The 23629-nt window shown below is 39.2% G+C and overlaps 1 protein-coding gene across 1 annotated transcript in view; it reads left to right on the top strand.

The window, feature by feature from the left end:
* The window catches only part of LRRC69 (leucine rich repeat containing 69), a 99861-nt gene extending 78060 nt beyond the window's left edge, over nucleotides 1-21801 (top strand). The window contains exons 7-8 of the mRNA XM_056113275.1: nucleotides 4125-4304; nucleotides 21691-21801. Coding sequence (XP_055969250.1) covers nucleotides 4125-4304; nucleotides 21691-21801 — 291 coding nt within the window. The remainder of the gene's footprint in view (nucleotides 1-4124; nucleotides 4305-21690) is intronic.
* The last annotated feature ends 1828 nt before the right edge of the window (nucleotides 21802-23629 follow it).

Below are 23629 nucleotides of genomic sequence, written 5' to 3'. Positions count from 1 at the left end.
TATCTTGGCTATTCTTGGGTGTTAGTCTCCTATTTTGTTACTTTTTGATCGCCAGATGAATGCAGTCTTTCTATGTCTGTCCCTCTCTTTCTGACTCATTTCCCTTAGCATGATACTTTCCGTGTAGTACCACTTGTATGTAAATTTCATGACTTCATCTTTTCTAACAGCTACATAGTACTCCATTGTGTAGATGTACCAAAGTTTCTTTAACCAGTCATATGTTCTCAGGCACTCAGGTTTTTTCCAGATTCTGGCTATTGTAAAGAGTACTGCAATGAACAAACAAGTGCAGATGTCACTTTGACTATGCTTTTTTGCCTCTCTGGGATATATTGCCAGGAGTGGTACTCTTGGGTCAGCTGGGAGCTCAATTTCTAATTTTTGGAGAATCGTCCATACTGTTTTCCAAAAGGGCTGAACCAGTCGGCTTTCCCACCAGCAGTGAAGGAGGGTCCCTTTCTCGCCACATCTGCACCAGCACCGGTTGCTTTTGTTCTTTTGGATGTGGGCCAGTCTCTGTAGTGTGAGATGATATTGTTGTTTTGATCTGCACCTCCCTGATGATTAATGATGTCATCTGCTCTACTTTTTAATCTCATTAATTACTTCTACTCATTTTTTTCTTGGTTTGAGTCTTGCATTTTCTATATGATCATCTCATCTGCTAATATCATTAGTTATATGTTTTTCTATCTTAATTCCTCTTCTTTGCCTAATTAATCTAGTTGGTGCAGCCAAAACTATGTTGAAAAGTAGTGGTAAGCACGAATATTCTTGTTTTAGTCCAGATCTTAAGGAAAAACTCAGTTTTCCACCGTTCTGTAGGATGAAATCAAATGGTTTATCAACTGTGGTCTTTATATATATGCTAAGGTATATGCTTTCTATTACAAATTTATGGAGTATCTTTCAGTCAAATAGATGTTGGATTTTGTCAGATGCCTTTAAAGCATCAGTTAATATCATTACTTGATTTTTATCTTTCTTTTTGTTGACGGTGGTGAATTGCATTAACTATTTGGGTATGTTGAACCATCCTTGCATACCTGAATAAATCCCATTTGCTCATGATGGTTTATTCATTTGCTGATACCCTATTTGATTTTCCAATATTTTATTGAAATTCTTTTGTATGCATATTCATCAGATATATCACCATACACTTTTCTCTTTATATTTTCTTTTTTTTGGCTTATAGTTAAATTGTTACTGTCTTGTAAAATGTGGTTATGAGTTTTTCCGACTATGATGGACATTTTATTTATTTAAATTTTAAAAAATTGAATTACCAGGGATTATAGAGTTACAAAGTTACTCATGATTGAGTTTCAGGCATTCAGTATTCCAATACCAGTCCCTTCACCAGCATCTGCTTCCTCCACCGATAGATGCAGTTTCCCTCCGACCTACAATCTGCCTCTATTGGCTGGCACAATATATTTTTTCTCCCACTCTCCCCAACTTTTAGACACTGTGTTTGCAATACTGTTACCAATAGGGTATCATGCATGTAACTTTACCTCCTTTCAGCATCCAATCCTGGTCCAGAGTGGTTACTATCCTCTATCATTGTTTAAGTGGTCCCTTTCCTGACCTATTCTCCTCCCAAGCCCCGGTGACAAGTTCCTACTAAGGACCAGTTCTCCGGATCTTCGCTTCCATTGCGTTCAGAGGCAAAGGAGTACATTTCAAAGAAAAGTTTGAGCAGAATGGTTGTAAGAACTTGCATCATATGATGTGAATAGCTTTTTGAATTTCTGTAGCACTGTAGCACTGTCCTCCCCTTGTTCATGGATTTGCTCTAGAGGGCACCAGTAACGTCTCCATTGTGAGACTTGTTGTTACTGTTTTTGGCATATCGAATTCGCAATGGGTAGCTTGCCAGGCTCTGCCATGTGGGCGGGATACTCTCGGTAGCTTGCCAGGCTCTCTGAGAGGGATGGAGGAATCGAACTCGGGTTGGCCGCATGCAAAGCAAATGCCCTACCCGCTGAGCTATTGCTCCAGCCCGAAAGTAGTGAGTGGTCGCAAGGTCAACCTAAAGTCAACCTGCAGCAAACTTTCAATTTCTATTTCAGAAAATAAGTGTATATTTTCATAAGAATTATTTCCTAATGTTGTATTGGGAAAAGTCTGTATTTGATGTGTAATTGTAAAAAAAAATACTGATATTTTAACCTTTTAACACATGAAATATATTTGTTTTGCCTGGAACTGGCATTTAACCATCATACCATTATTGTAACAATTACAGCAACATTAATAATAACTGCAACACAGCAATCATAATAAGACTATAATAGTACAAAGAGATGCTACGCTTTTTAAATATTCTAGGGTCATACCTGACAGTGCTTGGGGGCTGATCCTAATGTGGTGCTCTGTAATTGCTTTCTGTTCTTTTGGGCGATCGTTAAAATGCTAGATATTGGGGTGGACTCTCACATGCTGAGCTTACACTCAGCCCTTTGCGCCATCTCCTTGGCTCACAAATTCTACTTGGACACTACTTGGACAGCATTTTTTCAGGATGTAACCCCCCAAGAGTAAGAGTTTAAAGGAGAGGGGGCTATACTGTTAAAGGATCAGATATTTTGGAACCCAGGCTCAGGGCTGTTTCCTGTAAAATGACTGCTTCCCCACATGCGTGCCAAATAGGAGGATGAAGTAATAAGGAGCAGAAGGGATTTTGTTGATATTTATGTTTTATGGGTGTATGCATATACAAATGTGTACGTATTGCCAAAGACTGATCAGAGATTGATGTTGACCATTTTGACACTATTAAGAAAGTTTGTCCTTTGGCCAGAAAAAAAATTCCTGCACGAGACAATCTTGTGCACTATTAAAATTAAATGGCATTTTTATAACATTTATGCAGGACATTTTTCAGTAGTGTGAACAATAGATAGTTAGTGACATAAATGAGAACTATTTTGTTTGCCTACTCATCAAGACTTAATTTTATGCATTTTATATCTCTTGTTTATAACTTTAAGATGACAATTATGACGAAAGCCTACATTTGTCTCCAACCTCTTTTATTATTATTAGGGTATTAGTTGCACAAAATGATATTTCTTTTTCTCTTTTTGCCATACCAGTAGTGCTCAGGATGTCCTCCTAGCTCTGCCTCAGGGATCCCTTCTGGCAGACTGGGGGACCAACTGGGGTGTCAGGGATAGAATCCAGGTTGTGCAAGACAGATGTCCTACCCTCTGTACTATTGCTCTAGCCCCACAAACTCATATTTCTGATATCTATATGGGTATGTTTAATACTGATTAAACTGATATTTGATTCAAAGAAATCACTACTTTTTCCTGGTTGGGTTTATCCATTACTCAGTGCAGTGGATAATACACTTTAATACTTCTCAAACTCTGTGTACTTTAATACTTTTCAATGCTTTCAGAATTCATGAGGAATCTTGTTGCTTTTCAGTTTGTTATTGTATCTACTCTATGTTACGTACAATATTCTGAATTTCTGATAAACTGCTATTTGATACAAATTCTAGTGAGTCCTGAATCATGGTTCGAGTATTAAGGATTTATATACTAGTAAATATGACAGACTAAATCTTCAGGTTACAGTTAGACTCTATAACCCTTACTTATTATAGTGAAGTATAAAAATTGAACCTAATTATACTTAAATTGTTAACTTTAATTTTTAACTTTTTTGTATGTTTTTGAGGCCTCACCAGGGCTTCTTTCTGGTTCTGTGCTCAGGGATCACTCATGGTGGTCTTTGGGGACCATAAATGGTGCTGGGGATTAAAATTGGGTTAGCCACATGCAAGACAAAGGCCCAACTCACTGTACTATCACTGCGACCTAATTGTACTTAATTTTATAAAATATAGAATCATTCAATATAAGTCTATAGCAAATTTTGGTGTATAAAGGTCATAAAGCTACTACAGTGAAAGTAACTTGCTTTTGTTATATTCCTTAAAATTAAACTTAAAATGAAATTTAATTATAAGATGATTCATTATATTTAATATGGAATTTTAATAGAAACGGCAATAAATGAATTAGCGAAGTAGCAACTAAATGTAATGTAAAAGCTACCTTGAAAATAATACAGAGAAACCATATTCTTTTTTAATCTAGGAAATAACAGCAAGATTTATAATGAATAAACTAGTAGCAAAGAATCCTTTCCTAATGAAAGCTATAGAGTGGTACCCACTGGTCAAGGACAAGATTGCTCAGGCAAGAAAATGTGCTGTTTGTGGAAAGTCATTTTTAACCATATGGTTGGAATGTGTTGAATTTGTTCCTCCAGATAAGGTAAATGGCTCTTTTGTGTGAATATAAGCATAAGATCATCTCTTCCCTTATCTAAGACAATCATTAAGAACTAGATATGTAGCACTGACTTCTGGGGTCATATAATTTCTTTCCCAAATAATACAAATATAAATATTGATGTATAAAGTGGTTTAAATTTAAGGTGAACACTATGATGAAGTGATGTATGTATAAATTACAAAATGATTTTCACGATAGCCCTAGCACCATATCCATTCTGTTGCAAAATTAGCATTGTCTTTGGTCAATATTCACATCCATTAGCATATTAAGAGCACACATTAGCATTTCAAACACTAGTTCTAGAAGCAAGTTAACCTTTAACTGGAATTTTGTACTTTTTGACCAATGACCTCAACCTCTTCTTTATCAGCACTCTACTAATAAGGTCTGTCTTCTTTAGATTTCACATGTAAATGCAAAATAACAAATCTCTTTTTCTTCTGTTTTGTTTCACTTAGCATAAAGCCCTCATAGCCCATTTAAATTATTACAAACAGCAGAATTTCCTTCTTTCCTCAGGACTGAGTAATATTCTATTGTATTCAGTGATTGTATTCATTTAGGCATGGAGAGATTGTTTCCATAACTTGGCTTTTGTGAATAATGTTGTGATGAACATGAGTGTAAATATATTTAGAAACTTCAGTTTATCTGCTTACCCACTTAGAAGCAGGATTTCTTTTTTATTAAAAAATTTTATAATAGTGAGACATCATGAGGTACAGTTGCAGACTTACACATTTTGTGCTTGGGTTTCAATTATACAATGATCAAATACCCATCTCTCCTCCAGTGCCCATTTCCCACCACCACAGATCCCAGTATCCCTCCCACCCCCCATCCCCCCATCCCACCCTGCCTCTGTGGCAGGGCATTCCCCTCTGTTCTTTCTCTCCTTTTGAAAGATGTGGTTTTATTTTATTTTTTTAAAGAAATTCCTTATGGTTTCAATTGAGGCTGTGCTAATTTGCATTTCTAACAAGGGTGTTATAAGATATCTGTTCTCTCCCCATACTTGCAAACGCTAATCACATGTATTTTTGATGATTGCTGTTTTGTCAGCAGTTTTAAATCTTTGTTCACATGCAAACTGGCACTAGTTTGTGGACCAGCACTTGAAACTAATACTTTTTATATTTGGGTGTTAACGATTTACCAGTTATGATTTGCAATTACTTTCTTTGCCATTCAGTTCTTGGCTTTTTAAGTTTTAATTGTTTCTCTACTGTGCAGGACTTTTTTTGGGGGGGTCACACCTGACAATGAATAGGGGTTACTCCTGGCTCTGCACTCAGGAGTTGCTCCTGGCGATGCTCAGGGAACCATATGGGATGCTGGGAATCGAACCCGGATCAGCCATGTGCAAGGCAAATGCCCTACCCGTTGTGCTATCTCTCCAGCCCCTGTGCAAGACTTTTTAAAGGTTGCTATAATCCCATTGTTTTGACTTTTTATCTTTGTGCTCCATTTTGGGGTGAGGGGTTTCAGTACTGTCTCTCCAGCCCCTTCTCTGTGTCCTTGCTAACACATCTAGGAAATCATTTAGGCCAATGCTAAGGAGTTTCAATTCCCTCCCCCTAGATTTTCTTTTTAGAAGTTTTGCATTTTCCATAAAGTCTGATCCATTTTGAGTAAATTTTTTAATATAGTGTAAAATAGGGATCTAATATTGTTCAGTTGCTTATGATAATCCAGTTTGCTTAGCAACTATTTACGGAGTATTCTTTGTGCACTTCTCATGTGTTGTTGTCCATATTAAAAGTGGCAAAAGCTATTTCAGTGACATCTTAATATCATGGCGTTCCTAATGCAATGCCCCACCACCACCACCCACATACACACTCAAGACGTCTGTAGGCATCAACATCTTGATTTTTAAAAACATATTGAACCCAGGCTAGCCACAAGCAAGGCAAGTGTCCTATCCATTGTACTCTCTCTCCTACATAGCAAAATCAGCATTTGACATTAGGCTATTTGTCTTTAAAGCCTTTAATTTTTAATCATTGTATCTCACTTCGAGCAAAAGAAATAAGTAAGCCCTAAGGCCTGATTATATTGGTGGTATAATCCTGCCTTTCAGGTAAAGCTCGGGCTACATTCTCTGTGGTACTGTTCCACATGGGCTGGAGCGATAGCACATCAGGTAGGTCGTTTGCTTGCTCGCTGCCGACCCGGGTTTGATTCCTCTGTCCCTCTAGGAGAGCCCGGCAAGCTACTGAGAGTATCCCTCCTGCATGGCAAAGCCTGGATTACTACCCGTGATATATTCGATATGCCAGAAACAGTGACAACAAGTCTCACAACAAAGACGTTACTGGTGCCCGCCCAAGCAAATTCATGAACAATGGGAGGACAGTGCTACAGTGCTATATTATAAAACTATAACAATCAAAACGGTATAATACTGTCCTAAAACTGTAGCACTGTTGTCCCGTTGTTCATTGATTTGCTCGAGCAGGCACCAGTAACGTCTCCATTGTGAGACTTCTTGTTACTGTTTTTGTCATATCGAATATGCCACGGGGAGCTTGCCAGGCTCTGTCCTAAATAGATATACAAATCAATGGTGCAGAATCAAGAACGCACATAAAAACTTTTAGTATGGAGTGTTATAACCATCATGATGAGGTATTAGATAACCATGCTAGGAAGTAACATACAAAACTATCAATGACCTAGGCTGTTTCTTGGCCTTTCTAGGCTGATATAATAAAATAATACAGAATAGATGACTTATAAAAAACAGAAGTGTACTTCTAACAGTTCTGGTAGCTGGATTCTGAGCAAAGTGCCTGATGGTTAGGGAAAGGACATCTGTAGAGTAGCAGATGGGGCCAGACATTAATTCAAATCAAATGTTATCACCTCCCCCAGGACCCATAAAGCTTTCAACATACAAATTTGTTTGGGTTCTTAGAGCTAGCTCAGGGACTGGAGTAGGTGCCTGACACGAGCTAGGCCTTGATTCCTAGTATCTCATGCTCTTTTCAGTATCTCTGTCTCTGCCTGTGACCTAGAGGCTCCCACTGGGTGTGGCTGTAGCAGGCAGTACTCCATCACCTGTGCCTGGGCTGCAGGCCCTCAATCTCTAAGCAGAAAGATTAGAGTATCTTTTGCAAGAAAATTACTAGACGGTTTGGTGGTTAAGACTGGAAAGGAGCAGTGGCAGCAAGCTGGTGATAGGATCATATGCCAGTATTGTTCGAAGGGGTTTTATATACGGAACAGATTAAAGACAAAATAAACACCTGGTGATGCCCCACATCTGTACTCAACCATCGGGCCTGGAAAAGGGATTGAGTATCATGCAGAGTGACCCCCTGAGCACTTCTTGGGAGCCCCTTAACCACCAAAATAATTTTTCTGGACATAACAATGGCTAAAATGAAACTTTTCTTTTTTTAAAAAAATATATATTTTTTTATTTTTTGCTTTTTGGGTCACACCCAGCAATCTCAGGGGTTATTTCTAGTTCTGTGCTCAGGAATTACTCCTGGCAGTTCTTGGGGGGACCATATGGGATGCCGGGTATGGAACTGGGGTCAGCTGTGTGCAAAGCAAACACCCTACTGCTGTACTACCACTCCAGCCCTGAAACTCTTCTAAAAAGTCAATATTTGTATAAAAAGAGTTTCTGATTTCTGAATCTTCTGCTAATTTTGTGATTTGGATTTTAGTATCTCCAAGTATTTTAGGTGGTGCAACTCGCTTGTTCTGATGCTTTAAGTTTACAAAATAATGGAAAATCATGACTTGATATTTTGCCTCCTGTTCTCACATTTAGGTCTCTTTTTTTGCCATACTATAAAAAGAATATTTGAGTTTTAAACCACATTAGAGACGGCAGATACGTTTAATGGTTGATGGTGCCATGATTATTCATAAAAGGCTGGGTTTATGTATAAGGACAGGCTGTGATGAAGAAGGGAGGTGATTTCTTCGTTGACTTGTTGAGTAGAACACTCAACACTGTTGTTCAGGTCAGGTGGATGGAAATATGCACAAGTGTGTGTGTATGTGTGTGTGGGGGTGTGTGTGTGCACTCACACAGAATAATATTAGTCATCATTGAATAAGTATGGAAGAAAGGGCAGGAGACTTGGTTTCTATATACTTTATTTTTAGAGATGAACAGGCAGCAAGAATGCTTTTTATTTTTCAAATATTCCTGAGGATATTATAGAAAGTGCTAAAGAGTAGAGAACAATCTAACACAGGTAATAGCATAATGGTTAGAAAAAAACAAACCAGGCGTGGGTGTGAATCCTTGCTAATGGCAGAACATGTTCAGATATTAAAGCACAGCAAAATCTCATATATTGAAAAAGAACATTGAGTGTCAAGGCGACTGAATAACAAATCTATATCTAGACACACTTTGGTAAGACCTCTTACTAACCAAAGAAATGATTAAAAGCTAAGGATAAGCTTCCAAGAAAATAATTATCTTACAAATAAATAAGAAATCTGAAAGCAAATTCCAGAAAAAGGTATATCATTCTCAGAGCACTTAAGTTAAAATAATTTAATGTCTAGATAAATTGATAATCAAAAGACATGGGAGTGTTATAGAATTGTGAAAAGAAATTGTGAAAAGAAAAGCTGTTTTTGTTAGAAATAAAGTCATTTATTCTAATCCTATGGTAGTTCACTGTCACTGTCCTCCCGTTGTTCATCGATTTGCTCAAGCGGGCCCAGTAATGTCTCCATTGGAGATTTTGTTGTTACTGTATTAAGAAAGCTAATTCAGAAAGTTAATATTAGTAAGTATATGAATACTGAAGTATTTCAATGACGTTGTAAGTGGATAGTCTGAATTTATAAATTATGTTAAGCAAGTTTAAGAATTATATAAACATGTCTAAAATTCACAAAGAGAAAACATGTATTTCCAAGCTTCAGCAATTGAGATGTTAATGGGTCGTTCAGTTCTTTGATTCTGCAACAAAAACCACACAAAATACATGAGGGTGATACTTAAACTAATAATATTGGTAAACAGTTGCTTGGTCTTCAGGGTTTTTCCATTTATGTTTCCATTTCAGTAGAAAGAGGTTATATTAAAACTGGGTTGCCTATACATCTTACTTTCTATGAAAAAATTTAAATTGTCTTTTTAGGGACTAAACTTAGAAAATGCTGACATTTAGAGTCAATAGTTATCAGGAAGAAAGAACCCATCTGATAATGCCAACGTCTGCTTACCCTGTTGTACTTTGCATTAAAATGTTCTGTCTCCAGTGAGGTTTGCCATCTGAATGCATGGTTGAGGGAGAGAACGAACACTTGATGACAAATGGGTCTTTATTCATGACATAAAACAACTAGAATCAGCCAAATTTTAAATCATAATTGCTTCTCTTCAGATGAATGCAAAATTATGTCATGCTAATCAGATGAAATAGTGAAAACTGATTGGAAAATAGTCTATAAAAAATGTACTCAGCCTTGAAAATTAACCTTTATTATAATTCACCAGATGCCTTTTTCCCTTCTCTATATGTTATACCGCTTGCCATATGAGTTCAGTTACTCATAAGCAAATACAGAATGATCAATTTCACTATAATTGGTATTTAAGTATTAATTGATAATGAGATAGATATTTGAAATAGCAATAAAAATCATTCCTTTTCAGTTACTACCAACTTGGGCCATATTTGAACTAGTGACTTATAGGTAACCTAAGTAGTCTCATAAAATCCTTTCCAAACATTGGAGTGTTCCTGTACCCCAGACATGCATTGGACTGTTTTCATTTTGTATAGTTACGTTAGCTGAACTTAACATGTCCCCAGATTCCTTTAAAGTTGAAGAGTTTAGGGAGGGAACAATTTGGAACATGAACTCTCAACTCAGTAATGCATGATGTAATGTAATTAAACCTACCCTCACAAGAGATTAGATTGAGTAGGTTTTACTATAAATGAGTGAAAATGCTGATCCACTTTATGAAAATAAATGAAAATTTGCAACCTTAATTCCTTTTTTATGACAAGCTGCCAGTAATGAAACATAATATAAGATTACATTTAATAATTTTACTCATTTTTTAATAGGGCAAACTTGTACTTTGCAGTAAAAAGTTATTACTGTTTAGATATCGCTGACATTAATTTATGAAACTGATCATTTCAGTCAGTCAACTGTGGAAATGAATGTAGGTTTTAAAACATTTATGCAGTGGTTAGTCAATTTAATGTACATTAGGCACTCAGAGGATCAGAAGGCGTCACATTTCTAATTCTAAACAGTCATGAGAGTAATGTGTATTTATTGTTCAAAAATTGACATGGTATGTTCTTTATTATTTAATTCAGAGAATAGCAAAAGCAATTATAGCATATAAATTAACACACACATTGTGTCTTTATTAGTTCTACTCCTTTGGGAACTCACTGAGTTTTCTTTCTTTTTAAAGAAATCTCCCTTTTGTTCTTTTGCTGTTGGATAGAGTCCCAGTTATAGTCAATATCTATGACTCCTTTCTTCTAACACATCTTAAATTGTGTTCCACTGAATTCCGTTGAATTCTTTATCTGCAGTTGCTCGGCATCAAAATATTCTCACTCTCCATGAGAAATGCAAAGGATACTGACAATGAAGGGTGATGCTACTGAATGGGATTGCTCTGTAGAGCAAAGGGTGCCACTATGGATGGGAGGTTGGAACATAAGCAGTTATCTTTCTGGTTTCTGTTTTTACCACAGTCCCCAAGACCCTAAGAATAAAGTGACCTAAGCCAAGATGTTTTTGAGAGTGAAAACCTGGACTGTCCCAGGTAACCTAAATGGATCTTTTTCAACAGTTGACTTTAGAGAAGTTCTCTTTGCTACATTTAGCACCACTGGCCTTGAGGAAAAAGTCATCTGAATAGTCATCTTGGGCTTTCAGATTATTTCCAGAAATACATATTTTCCATATGTATTTGAGAGCTTGCTTCAAGCAGGAAACACTGAATACTGAGGGCAATGTACACAAGCAAGGATCCTAGTTTCTTCCAGTGGTTAATATCCAAGTATTTACGCATCTAAAGATGTATAAAATATACTATCGGTAGAAGTTAAATGTTAAATTAATCATAGAGAAATGAGAGGGTACTGTAGATTCTTTAACCTGGGAAGTACCAAGAAAGATGCTAATAGTTTTACAGGGCATTGAAGTAGGCTAAATTCAGGTATCTGGGAAAAAATGCAGAGGACATTTTAGGAGAAGAGAATGCTGTGGAAAGAAAATCTTCACAGGGTACTGATTCTACTAAATAGGCTTGTGGATGGGAATGAAGGAGATGTTTTAAACAGAACGAGGGTCAAACTTTATGAAACCACCCAAGGATAGAACAAGATTACACTTGACCCTGACTACAGATGGAATTTATCTGAACACAGAGGGGCAAGTTAATGGTACAAAGAAAGATGGACTTTGGAAAGTCATTTGGAAATACTGTATTGAATGAACTGAAGGTTGATGAAAAGAGAAACTGAAGAAAGGAGACCAATCAAATTAGTTGCGTAGCATAATTCAAGGTGTAAGATATGGCCACAGAAAAGATACAAGGAAGAGAAAACATCATATGGAAAGAAAGGGAACAGAATTTGGTGGTTGATTGAATATGGAAAACCTGAGGTGGGGGGGGGGCTGGAGCAATAGTACTGTGGGTAGGGTGTTTGCCTTGCACGCAGCCAACCTGGGTTCGATTCCCAGCATCCCATATGGTCCCCCAAGCACAGTCAGGAGTAATTCCTGAGTGCAGAGCCAGGAGTAACTACTCAGCATCGTCGGGTATGACCCCAAAAGCAAAAAAAATAAAAATAAAAAAAAAAGAAAACCTGAGAGGGGCGTGAATGTACAAAAACAAACAAACAAAAAACCCTCTCAAACGAGCAGAAATGTCCAAAGGGAGCTATGACTGAGAGGCATGACCCTCAAATTTCATTTTAAATGTGCTGAGCTTCAAGTAATGCATGGATAATTTAATTGAGCATGTTTAATCATCGGAGGAGGCAAAGTCCTGTTCTTATATGCTTTCTTTCTTTAAAATGTGCATGCTCCAACCATTGTTTACTTTTCCAAACACTTCTGCAAAGTATTCTTTAACTGTAATAAAAACACTGCTTTGGAAAAGCCACCTGCACTCCTATGTTCATCGCAGCACTGTTGACAACAGGCAGAATCTGGAAACAACCTGAGTACCCCAGGACAGATAAAGAAACTATGGTACATCAATGGAACACCATATGGCTGTGAGGAAACATGAAGTCATGTAATTTGCTTATACAAGGGTGGACATGGAGAGTACCATGCTGAGTGAAATCAGTCAGAGGGAGAGGGACAAACATAGAATGACTGCACTCATTGCGGGATGTTAACAAAAACAAAAACAAAAACAACCCACCGTAGTATGTGAATAATACTCAAAGACAGTAGAATCAAGGGCCAGGAGGACTGGTCCATGGTAGGAAATCATCCAGGGTGGAGGCAGGAGTGCAGTTAGGACACATGCCAATGTCAATGATAGTTGGGAATGATCACTGGACAAACAACGGAGTGCTGAAATGAGGTAAAGTCATGCATGATGCCCTTTTAGCAATAGTATTGCAAACCATGGTATCCAAATGGAAAATAAAGCGGGGGGGGGGGAGGGTGAGAGAGATAGAGAAAGAGGAGGAGGAGGAGGAGGAGGAGGAGGAGAAAAAGTGTCTGCTATATGTAGGATAACATTGTCTTGTCCTTCCTGCATGGCCTCAGGTAGCTTAGGTTTATTGGTTTTATAGGTTTACTGCTCCCATCACAGTGCTCCCATTCCTCTGTGTTTATTTGTAAACTTTGTGTTCTGTTGACTTGTAAATACTGTTTTTCTCGTCTCCCTAAGTCCTTTGCATAGTTTATTCAGAGCAATGTCCTTTTTGTATGGACACAAGAAGATAGTATATACTATGCTTTTGTAATGTGACTCTCAGTGTTATTTTCCTCCTAGGCATCTGTTCTCTCGACCTAAGCTTCAGCTGCCCCTACTTTCTAGCACCCCCCAAAGCAGGGTCCCGACGAGGGTCTGGATGGATGGAACCAGGGCAAGTGGTAAGCTATGTGCTACCCTGGCATTGAGATGGGCCTGGCCAAAGTGCCTAAAGCTTAACTATAAGTTCAGAGCTTGGTCATGGGCAAATGCTGTCATGATCCAAAGAGTAATAACTAGATTTGTACCCTGCTAGGGTTAGGAATGATTAATCTGGCCTGAGTGCTGTAGTCTGAGTCTGTGGCAAGAAGTTCCCAGGAGAACTGCCCTAAAAGCCTCAATGTCATCTCTTATTGTGTCCATACAAAAATAACTAGTATTAAGATGTTGATAGAGTTATTGGACTGAGGAAAAAACCCCAAGAGGTATTTTGTCCTTGGGCAGTCAGGAAGGGCTTTGGAATACCCCTAGGTGATGTTTCTGCCCTTGAGCCGGGCAGTCAGGAAGGGCTTCCTTATATTGATTTGGCTACCAGACTGGGTGCAGTATCTGCCCAGAGTGCTGGGGACTTGGAGTGAGAGCTGGAGAGAAGAGAGAGAGCAGGGCAGCAAGATGGAGTGTGGAGAGACTAGCAAGGGGGACAGAGGGAGAAGAATGTAGAAGAATACAGGAGCAGGCGCGTGAAGAGAGAGAGCCCAAGCTGTGAGATGGAGCTCAGAGCTAAGTGGGAGAGACAGGAGGAGCCGGGAATGAGGAGCAGGGTGAGACTAGAATGGGAGGCCCAGAGAGACTGGGGCAGGCGTGTGGGGAGAATGGAATAAACGGCATCTGATCAACCAACCGGCTGGCCCTCGTTTCCTCCACTGTCTTCCCCATGGCCTGGGCTGCCCCGGCTGCGGGAGCTGCGTGAAACCCCCAGAACCTGGGCAGCGAAGGAGAGAGCCTTCGGGGCCTCCTCTGGCCGCCCTTGGAGATGATTTAGCTATAGAGGCAGAATGTGAGGGTAGGGAAAGGAGAGATGTGTAGAAGGGAAACTGGGGACATTGATGGTAGGAAATGTGCACTGGTGAAGGGATGGGTGTTAGAACATGGCATGACTGACACTCTATCATGAACACCTTTGTAACTATCTTATGGGGATTCAATTAAAAATGTTTTAATAAAACCCTTTACACTGGTGGCTTGTGTTCAAATCTGTGTTCTTCCTTGAACAATCACAAACCATCACAACCATCCTGTTATTCATTGATTGCCTTGAGCAGGCCCCAGTAACGTCTCCTTCATCCTAGCCCTGAGATTTTTTTTTAAAAAGTGCCATCTTCAAGGTTCTTTCAGAGTTAGGAGAATGAGACCCTTCATTGTTACTGGTATTTGGCATATTGGGTACGCGACGGGGAGTTTGCCAGTCTCTGCTGTGTGGGCAGGTTACATTCAGTAGCCTGCCAGTTTGTTCAAAGTAGGAAGGAGATAATAAGATGTCGCTTCTGGGAGCTGGATTTTATAGTCTCTGAGTCTTGGCCGTTGATGGGATTATACAGTGCCAGGGGGCCAGTTCGTGGGTGTGACCCCCTCCCCCACCCGCCTACTGGAATTTGGAGGATCTGGGTAGATCCTCCAAATTCCAGACCCAGATCCTTCCTTGAACATGTATCCCAATTGCTATTCTCTATGTTCCCCTCCTCCCTCCCACCCCCCCCCTCCCCGCGCTTACTTTATTTACACTCCAAAGAGGCCTGTCTTCTTTTGAACACATTTTCCATTTTTCTCTCCTCTTACATCTTTCCAAGAAGTTTTATTTTGTTTAAAATAAAAACTATCGTTACACCTACACACACACACACACACACACACACACACACACACACACACACACCAGAAAACCCTACATTCGTGAAAGAACCTGGGAGTCTTACTATAATGAACAATGTAAAATTTGCTTAGGTTCTATACTATTTCTCTTAAACTGTCCTAGGACTGTCTCCGTCTAAAACCTAACACAAGTATCCTCTTTGCTCTCTGTATCTGTGCTGCTTTTCTCATTTGTATCGTGGAAGGATTAGGCCAACATCTAGTTTCAAAATGCCTTGATTTGTCTGTAAGGTGAGTGGAATTTGTCATGGTTTCATGGTGTTCATGAACCTGCTGATTTGGTCCATGACCAGTATTTGTTTTCTGTTGCTGTTCTAGAAAATTGTTATAAACACAATATCTTCACAACACTGCCGGGCTGCTGGAGCGATAGCACAGCGGTAGGGCATTTGCCTTGCACGCAGCCAACATGGCCGACCCAAGTTCGATTCCTCTGCCCCTCTTGGAGAGCCCGACAAGCTACCGAGAGTATCTTGCCCGCACGACAGAGCCTGGCAAGCTCCCCGTGACGTATTCGATATGCCAGACACAGTAACAACAAAGTCTCCAATGGAGACATTACTGGGTCCGCTCGAGCAACTCGATGAACAACGGGAGGACAGTGACAGTGATCTTCACAACAAAAATGTAATATCTTAGAGTTCAGTATGTCAGAAGTCTTACATGGGTCACATTAATCTAAAAAAAAAAATCAAGCTCTGGGAGAGGATAGATAGAGTATGGTGGGTAAGGCACTACTGTGTGCATAACACACAGCAGACTCCAGTTCCATTCCCAGAATTGCAAATGTTTCCCAAACACAGCCAGGAATGAGCCCTGAGCATAGAGCCAGGAGTAAACTCTGAGCACCACCAGGTCGGGGCTCCTCCCCACGAAATCAAGGTCTTGCATTGCTTTCTGGAAATTGGGGGTGATTCTGCTTTCTTTCCTTTTCCCAGATTTTAGGGATTTCTGCCCACATTCTTTGGTGCCTTTCAGCTCACTGCAAGCATGACAGATGAAGTCCCGTTCACGGCACATACCTTCTGCCTCCCTCCTTAACTTTTAATGATCCCTTGTGAATGAATTGGATTTACGTGGATAGTCCAAGCTAAATGTCCTTAACTTCATCCTAACTGCAGTGTTCCTTTTGCTATGTAAGGTAGTGTATATACATAGATTCCAGAGATCAGGACACTAACCTTTGTGAGGAAGGGCAGCGGAGAGGGCGTTATGCCCACATGATATCTAAAACCCACCATATAGTTTGTCTGCCCCATTACTTGTATTGCATATTATGTTGAAATGGTGTTCAGAGATTGAACTGGAGCAATATTACAATAGAGCGGGCACTGGTCTTGCACACTGATGATCCAGGTTCACTCCCTGGCATCATGTATGGCCCACCAAGACCACCAGGAATGATCCCAGAACACAAAGCCAGGAATAGGCTTTGTGTACCACTGGGTGAGTCCCTCCCACCCCCGAAACCCACAAAAAACAGATTCTTTTGTACTGTTTGACATAACTATATACATATACAATACCTTTATATCTGAAAGTTTTAAGTATGTCCAAAGATTGTCGCTTTTGTTGGATAGTTAAAAGAAAAAAAAATGAACTCAATTCAACATTCAACATTCAACCATTCAACAGATTTAAAGGTTATATTTTAGGTATGTTTAAATAGGGTGTATTTAACCTTAAGTGGAAAACTACATTTTCCCCAAATAAGAAATAATTATATGTTTGTTTTATTTAGAAAATAATGTATTTCACTGTAAAATAGTAAGGAGAGAAAATTAGACTGCAGTATAGCATTTCATTATTTAAGGTATTTTGTCCAAAAGATATACTTTTAAAATAAAAGCGTGCAGTCATAAATCAATGCCTCTCTTCTTCTCTGACTTTGGTTTGACAAAAAGAATCCTTCTTCTACTGTTTCAATTTATATCTGTAAACAACGACCAAAGCAGTGATTATTTTTGACAGACTCCTGAGGTTTCGTTAATTGAAGTCTGTGAAAGAGATGTCCTTTATAAGCTGGTATGTCATTATCCTCTTGTAACATGCCTATTTCGAATGGACGCATATCATACCGGTAAAGCTGTTGTGATGTTTCCACAAATGGAAATAAAAATTTATATGGACATTAAGAAATAAGATATTGAAGATTTTTTTCATGCAAACATTACTGAAGACACTGACCCTAGATGAGAAAATAAGTATCACCAAAAAATTACGTTAACTCTATTTTTGACAGTATACTTTCCAGGAAACAAGTCAAACAAATGAGAAATACACAAGAAAAATTAACCATTAAGATATAGACTATAATAATCAGCAGCATTTCATGCTCCATACAAAACAGATAATGACCTTTGTTAAGTTTCCTAAAAAGTTAAGTGAGACATTTTATTCTAATTAACTGAACAATAATATCCACAAGAAGGGGGAAGAACATGGACATTCTGCATTCCAGCTAGAAGCAGGAGCCAACCCAAACTCTTCCCGTGCAGTTTCCTAAGGACACAAGGGAAATGGCTAAAACCACAGTGAAAATAGAAAATGCCTCTAACTGTGTCTGGTACAAACTTTTCACCTCCTGAAGAAACTGGACAAGCCAAATAGGATGATTGTATGCTCCACTTGTTTCCTGATGTTTAGCTTTCTGTAATCTCCCTCTTCTGGTTCATGGCTTTGCTCTTTGTCCGAGTTTCTTAATCAGGAGCTGAGTGAAGTGTGTGCATCATGGTTTATTTTTGATTGACCTCCAGTTCAAGAAGAGCTCTTTTGCAGAACAAGGAAAAACTGAATCGAGAGGATTGCTTATGATGTTAAAAAGGCAAAGGCCACATGTAGCTTTTGACTTTTGTCATGAGTTCTCTTTGTACAGTTACTACACATCATTATTAAAATCTAATTAGTCAACATGATCTCATATAGAGTAGATTTAAAATATTGTACATAATGTGTTTCTATTAGTGGGCTGTTTATGCCTTCTTTTTACCTCTGGGATAATGGAGTAATTGTTAGTATTTCATCATTCAACATTTGACAGTGTGTTTATTGTTTATATCTGATTTGTTTCCTCAACCCAGTGTGCGCACTCCACTGTTTGCTCTCTTCATTCACCCTCAACGTCCTCTCCTGTCCTTTTGAGGCACTCATAATCCAGTTACCCCTCCCACTTTCTCATATCATGAAATCTTGCCTAATGTGGCAGCCTTTGGTGGTGTCATCTTCCTCTGCACTTCTCCAGAGCCTATGATGAAGCTGAGTTTTGTGTTTCTAGGTACTTTTTGTTTATATCTTGTCTTTCCAATTACATGCTAAAAGGATTATTATTATTAGGGATCGTTTCCTTAGTATCCTTGGCACTTTACCTCGTGACAGCTTGCAATGTTTTCAGGATTCTTTATTGCAAGTTAAAGAAACGCATTTCATGCACTAACTCAAATAATGAAGACTCAGGTGTGGAATTTGGCTGAATTAATCCTGGTTGAATCGGATACCCAAATTTATCTAAAAAAAAATTGACCTTCTATATTGACATTCTATAATGTTTCTGGTTGTGTATGTGTGTGTGTGTGTGTGTGTGTGTGTGTTGAATTTGTTCTCAGGCAGAAGAGTCCTAAATGTGTCTTTTGAAACTTAGAAAAACTTTCTAGCTCGATGGATCTAAGGCAAGTCGTGGGGTAATTCATGTTAATTTTATTAAATGATCTTGGTTTATCTACTGTACCTGATTTACATGGTTATGTCTTTTTTTTTTTACTTTTTTTGCTTTTTGGGTCACACCTGGTGATGCACAGGGGCCACTCCTGGCTCTGTACTCAGGAACTACTCCTGACTACTCCTGGCAGTGCTTGGGGGACCACATGGGATGCTGGGAATTGAACCTGGGTCGGCCTTGTGCAAGGCAAATGCCCCACCTGGTGTACTATCATGACAGCCCCACATGGTTATGTCTTGAGCCAGGATTTGGCACCAATTTCTGTCTTTCTCTTGTAATGAAAGGATAGACGTGGGAGAAGGAAAAAGAAAAGGTAGGGTCAGAGAAATACAGTGGGTAAGACACTTTGCCTTGTATGCACCAACATAGATTCAATCCCCACCAACTCTAAGTACCAGCAGTGATGCCTGAGAACCCAACCAGGAGTCAAGTCCTGGGCACTTAAAATAATACCAAAATAAAAATAGAAGTAACAGAATGGGTGCATTTTTCTGCAAGTAGATTGGAAAATGGACACCGGACAGGTACAACCAAACTGCCCATTGGGGATGTATAAAATATTTCATCAGTGATCACCTAGATTACTCTTAGGAAAGAAGTCAGGTTGTAGAGATTTTTAACTATTTTCAGGTTCATCCAAACTATTTTGTTAGACTAGTTCCATTATTTCCTGAACACTTCTAATCACTGTAGAAGGTATATGTGGAGGAAACATAAAGTACATCTTTGGGTATCTATGGATTATAAACAGTGCTAAAAACCTGTTACTCTTTCAAAGACAGGCTGTGCTTTTGTGCTTGAAACTTCAATGGATACTCAATGTTCTTCTGTCAAAAAGTGAACAGAAAAGTAATCTAACCTCTCGCTGGGAGTTGTAATGGTGATAGTGAACTAGGATTATGACACTAAGTAGGATTATCAGGCAGTGAAACTACTGGCCATGTCCTTGGTTTTGAACTAGCTCACCAAGAACAATATTGACTTCAAAAGTTGTTTATTTTTTAAAAAATTTTTATTAGTGAAACACCATGTGGTACAGTTGTAGACTTACAAATTTTTGTGCTTGGGTTTCAGTTATACAATGATCGAGTACCCATCCCTCCACTAGTGCTCATTCTCCACCACCACTAATCCCAGTATCCCTCCCACCTCCCATCCCCCCATCCCACCCTGCCTCTGTGGCTGGGCATTCCCTTTTGTTCTCTCTCTCCTTTTGGGTGCTGTGGTGTGCAAAAGAGGCATTGAGTGGCAATCATGTTTGGTCTATAGTCTACTTTCCTCATGCATCTCCCATCCTGGGTGATCTTCCCAATACCCTTTATTTGGTGCTCCCTTCTCTATCTGAGCTGCCTTTACCCCTAGAGTGTGCGGCTGACCTCCAAGCCATGGAGTAAACCTCCTGGTATTTATCTCGGCTATTCTTAGGTATTAGTCTCCTGTTTTGTTACTTTATGTTTCCCAGATGGATTTCAATCTTCCTATGTCTGTCCCTCTCTTTCTGACTCATTTTGCTTAGCATGATACTTTCCATGTAGTACCACTTGTATGTAAATTTCATGACTTCATCCTTTCTAACAGCTACATTGTACTCCATTGTGTAGATGTACCAAAGTTTCTTTAACCAGTCATCTGTTCTCGGGCACTCAGGTTTTTTTCAGATTCTAGCTATTGTAAACAGTGCTGCAATGAACAAACAAATGCAGATGTCACTTCGACTATACTTTTTTGCCTTTCTGGGGTAGCAACCCGATGGTAAAATTTGGGCGTTTCCATAATTTTAAATATTGGTTTGTGAGAACAAGAACACTAAAGTTGACCAACAAAATTTTTATAATTTAGGTACTGAGAAGTAAAATGAAAGCTACTTGGAGTATAAAACGTCATATAAAGTTGTGCATTAAGAGTATAAAAACTTCATGTAAAATTATTTTAGGCAATTAGTGATTATTTTAATGAATACTGTAGATATTTGACAAATTTGGGGTAGATTTTCTTGGGAAATGGATGCTGAAAGGGCAAAACTCAAGTGTCCAGTGGGGATCTGAATAGTGTGTATTGACCAATTTAATATTTTGTAGGTCAGAATAAGTTTTGTGTGGATTTTATAACATTTTCACCTTTTCCCCCTGCATCATGCTTAGACAGTATAAAATATTTTTTGAGTAAATATTGTTGTTTCGTTTGTTTTTGTTTCGTGTTAAGTGTGCCCTTATCAGCTCTTAATTTGTATATTTGTGTGTATGAAAAGTGGTGATCAAACCTCGGAAAATAGTGAACTTTCAAAATTAAAATTCTGAAATCTGAGAAAATGAGTGATTATTTTATTCAAACTAACACCTAAGAATGGCCGAGATTAGTACCAGGAATTTTGCTCCATGACTTGGAGGCCAGCCACACATACTGGGGGGAAAAGAGCTCAGATAAAGAGGGGAACACCAAATAAAGGTGTTGGGAGGATCCTCCCAGAATGGGAGAAGCATGCTGAAAGTGGACTATAGACCAAACATGATTGCCACTCAATGTTTCTTTTGCAAACCACAACACCCAAAAGGAGAGAGAGAGAACAGAGAGGAATGCCCTGCCACAGAGGCAGGGTGGGACGGGGGGATGGGGGATGGGAAGGATACTTGGATCCGTGGTGGTGGGAAGTGGGCACTGGTGGAGGGATGGTGTTTGATCATTGTATAATTGAAACCCAAGCACAAAAATGTGTAAGTCTGCAACAGTACCTCATGATGTCTCACTATTAAAAATTGTTTTTAATAAAAAAAATTTGTTGAGCACTATGTTAATCTTGTTTTTTAATCTTTACCTTTTAGAACTGGAAGATAAGTGGAAATCTTAAGCTGGTACCTATTCGAGTATTGATTTGTTCTTACATGTGCTTTAGTCTGCGTAACCCTGACATCTTTGGGATTGCTCAAGTGTAGTGCAGATAGACGGCTGTTACTGGCTCCCTGACTCATCCCGTCAGCTGCACAGAGAGTGATTCTACTCAGGCTAGCATGTTGGACCTCTTCTTTATCAATACGTTAACCAAGAAAGAAAACTAATTGAAGTATAAAGATAATTAAAACACAACAATCTAACATCAGATTACTTAGACTCTAGGTGTGTTTCTTTTCTTTTGACTTAAAATTTAAAAAACAAAACAAAACAGGAAAAGTAAAGATCAGCACAGCAAGTGAGTGTCATTTTCAGGGCATTTTATGACCAGTACCTTCACTGTAAGCATTAAAATCAGCATTAAAATTCTTGGAAGGGAATATTTATCTTATGGATGTTCTTCAATTGAAAGAGAATCACTTTTCAGTGTTAGACAATTGATGTACATTTGTATGGTTTCAGTGAGCTCTTATTTTATTTTATTTTTTGGTGTTTTTTTTTTCGGTCACACCCTCCATTGCCTGGGGTTTATGCCTGGTTCTGCACTCAGGAATCACTTCTGGGAGGCTCAGGGGACTGTGCGGGGTTTTGGGGCTTGAACCTAGGTCATCTCTGTTGGTAAATGCCCAACACAACACTATTACTCTGGCCAGAGCTCTTAATTTTTAAGAGATACAATCATGCATTGAGTAGGATTTTACTTCGATTTCACTTGAAAAGGAGTAGAATGTGAAAACACCCAGCCTGGTTCCTCCTTAGATTATTTTTCCTGCGTTTACAATTTGGCAGAATCTCCTGCTCCGGTGCCAGGCTGTCTTCAACAGGGCCCCTTGGAGGGGGGCAGCTTGAGTCTCCCTCCCTGCCCCAAGCAGAGCCCTGGCAGCTGAAGACCTCCAGAACCCAGCCACAGCCATGCTCAAGGCCACTCTCCACATGTTTGGATGACCCTCATGCATGAAGGAACCGGCAGAGGAACTCAGGTGTGCAGGACCTGGGGCTGAGATCTCCAAGCCTGCTCATGTCAGGACTGGGCTTTGTCCACTCCGATCCCCTGTTTTCCAGTAGCTTGACAGTCATATCCACAAACTTTCCCCGATGCCATGTAATCTCATCAACAGTCAAGATCCAAAGACTATAAAATAAAGCTCCTGGAAGAGATCAATACCGTATTTACCAAAAGCCTCCGCCTCTCTCAGAAAGCCCTGTCTCTCCTCTCACATGACTTCAGGTGATTGCAGTGTCTTGGAAACTGACAGTTTGCTAAACCCCACTAGTAATATGTTTCATTTACTTTTTTTTATGTTGAACTTGTTTTTATTTTATTTTATTTTATTGCTTTTTAAAAAAGTTTTTATTAGTGAAAAACAATGAGATACAGTTGTAGAGTTACAAATTTTTGTGCTTGGGTTTCAATTATACAATGATCAAGTACCCATCCCTCCACCAGTGCCCATTCTCCACCTCCAATGCTCCCAGTATCCCTCCCAACCCCCATCCCCCCAATCTCACCCCACCCTCTGGTAGATCCTCCCAGGATGGGAGAAGCATGCTGAAAGTAGACTATAGACCAAACATGATTGCCACCCATTGCCTCTTTTGCAAACCACAACACCCAAAAGGAGAGAGAGAACAAAAGGGAATGCCCTGCCACAGAGGCAGAGTGGGAGAGGGGTAGATGGGGGGTGGGAGGGATACTGGGATCCGTGGTGGTGGGAAATGGGCACTGGTGGAGAGATGGGTATTTGATCATTGTATAACTGAAACCCAAGCACAAAAATGTGTAAGTCTACAACTGCACCTCATGGTGTCTCACTAATACAAATTAAAAAAAAAAGTTGTTTCATTTTTTCCTAAGAAATATGTTTCTTCATG

The sequence above is a fragment of the Sorex fumeus genome, unplaced genomic scaffold, assembly GCF_029834395.1.
Source record: "Sorex fumeus unplaced genomic scaffold, SorFum_2.1 ptg000002l, whole genome shotgun sequence".
Classification (NCBI taxonomy): domain Eukaryota; kingdom Metazoa; phylum Chordata; class Mammalia; order Eulipotyphla; family Soricidae; genus Sorex; species Sorex fumeus.
Note: the sequence above shows the minus strand (reverse complement) of the source record. Positions and strands in the feature narration are given on the sequence as shown.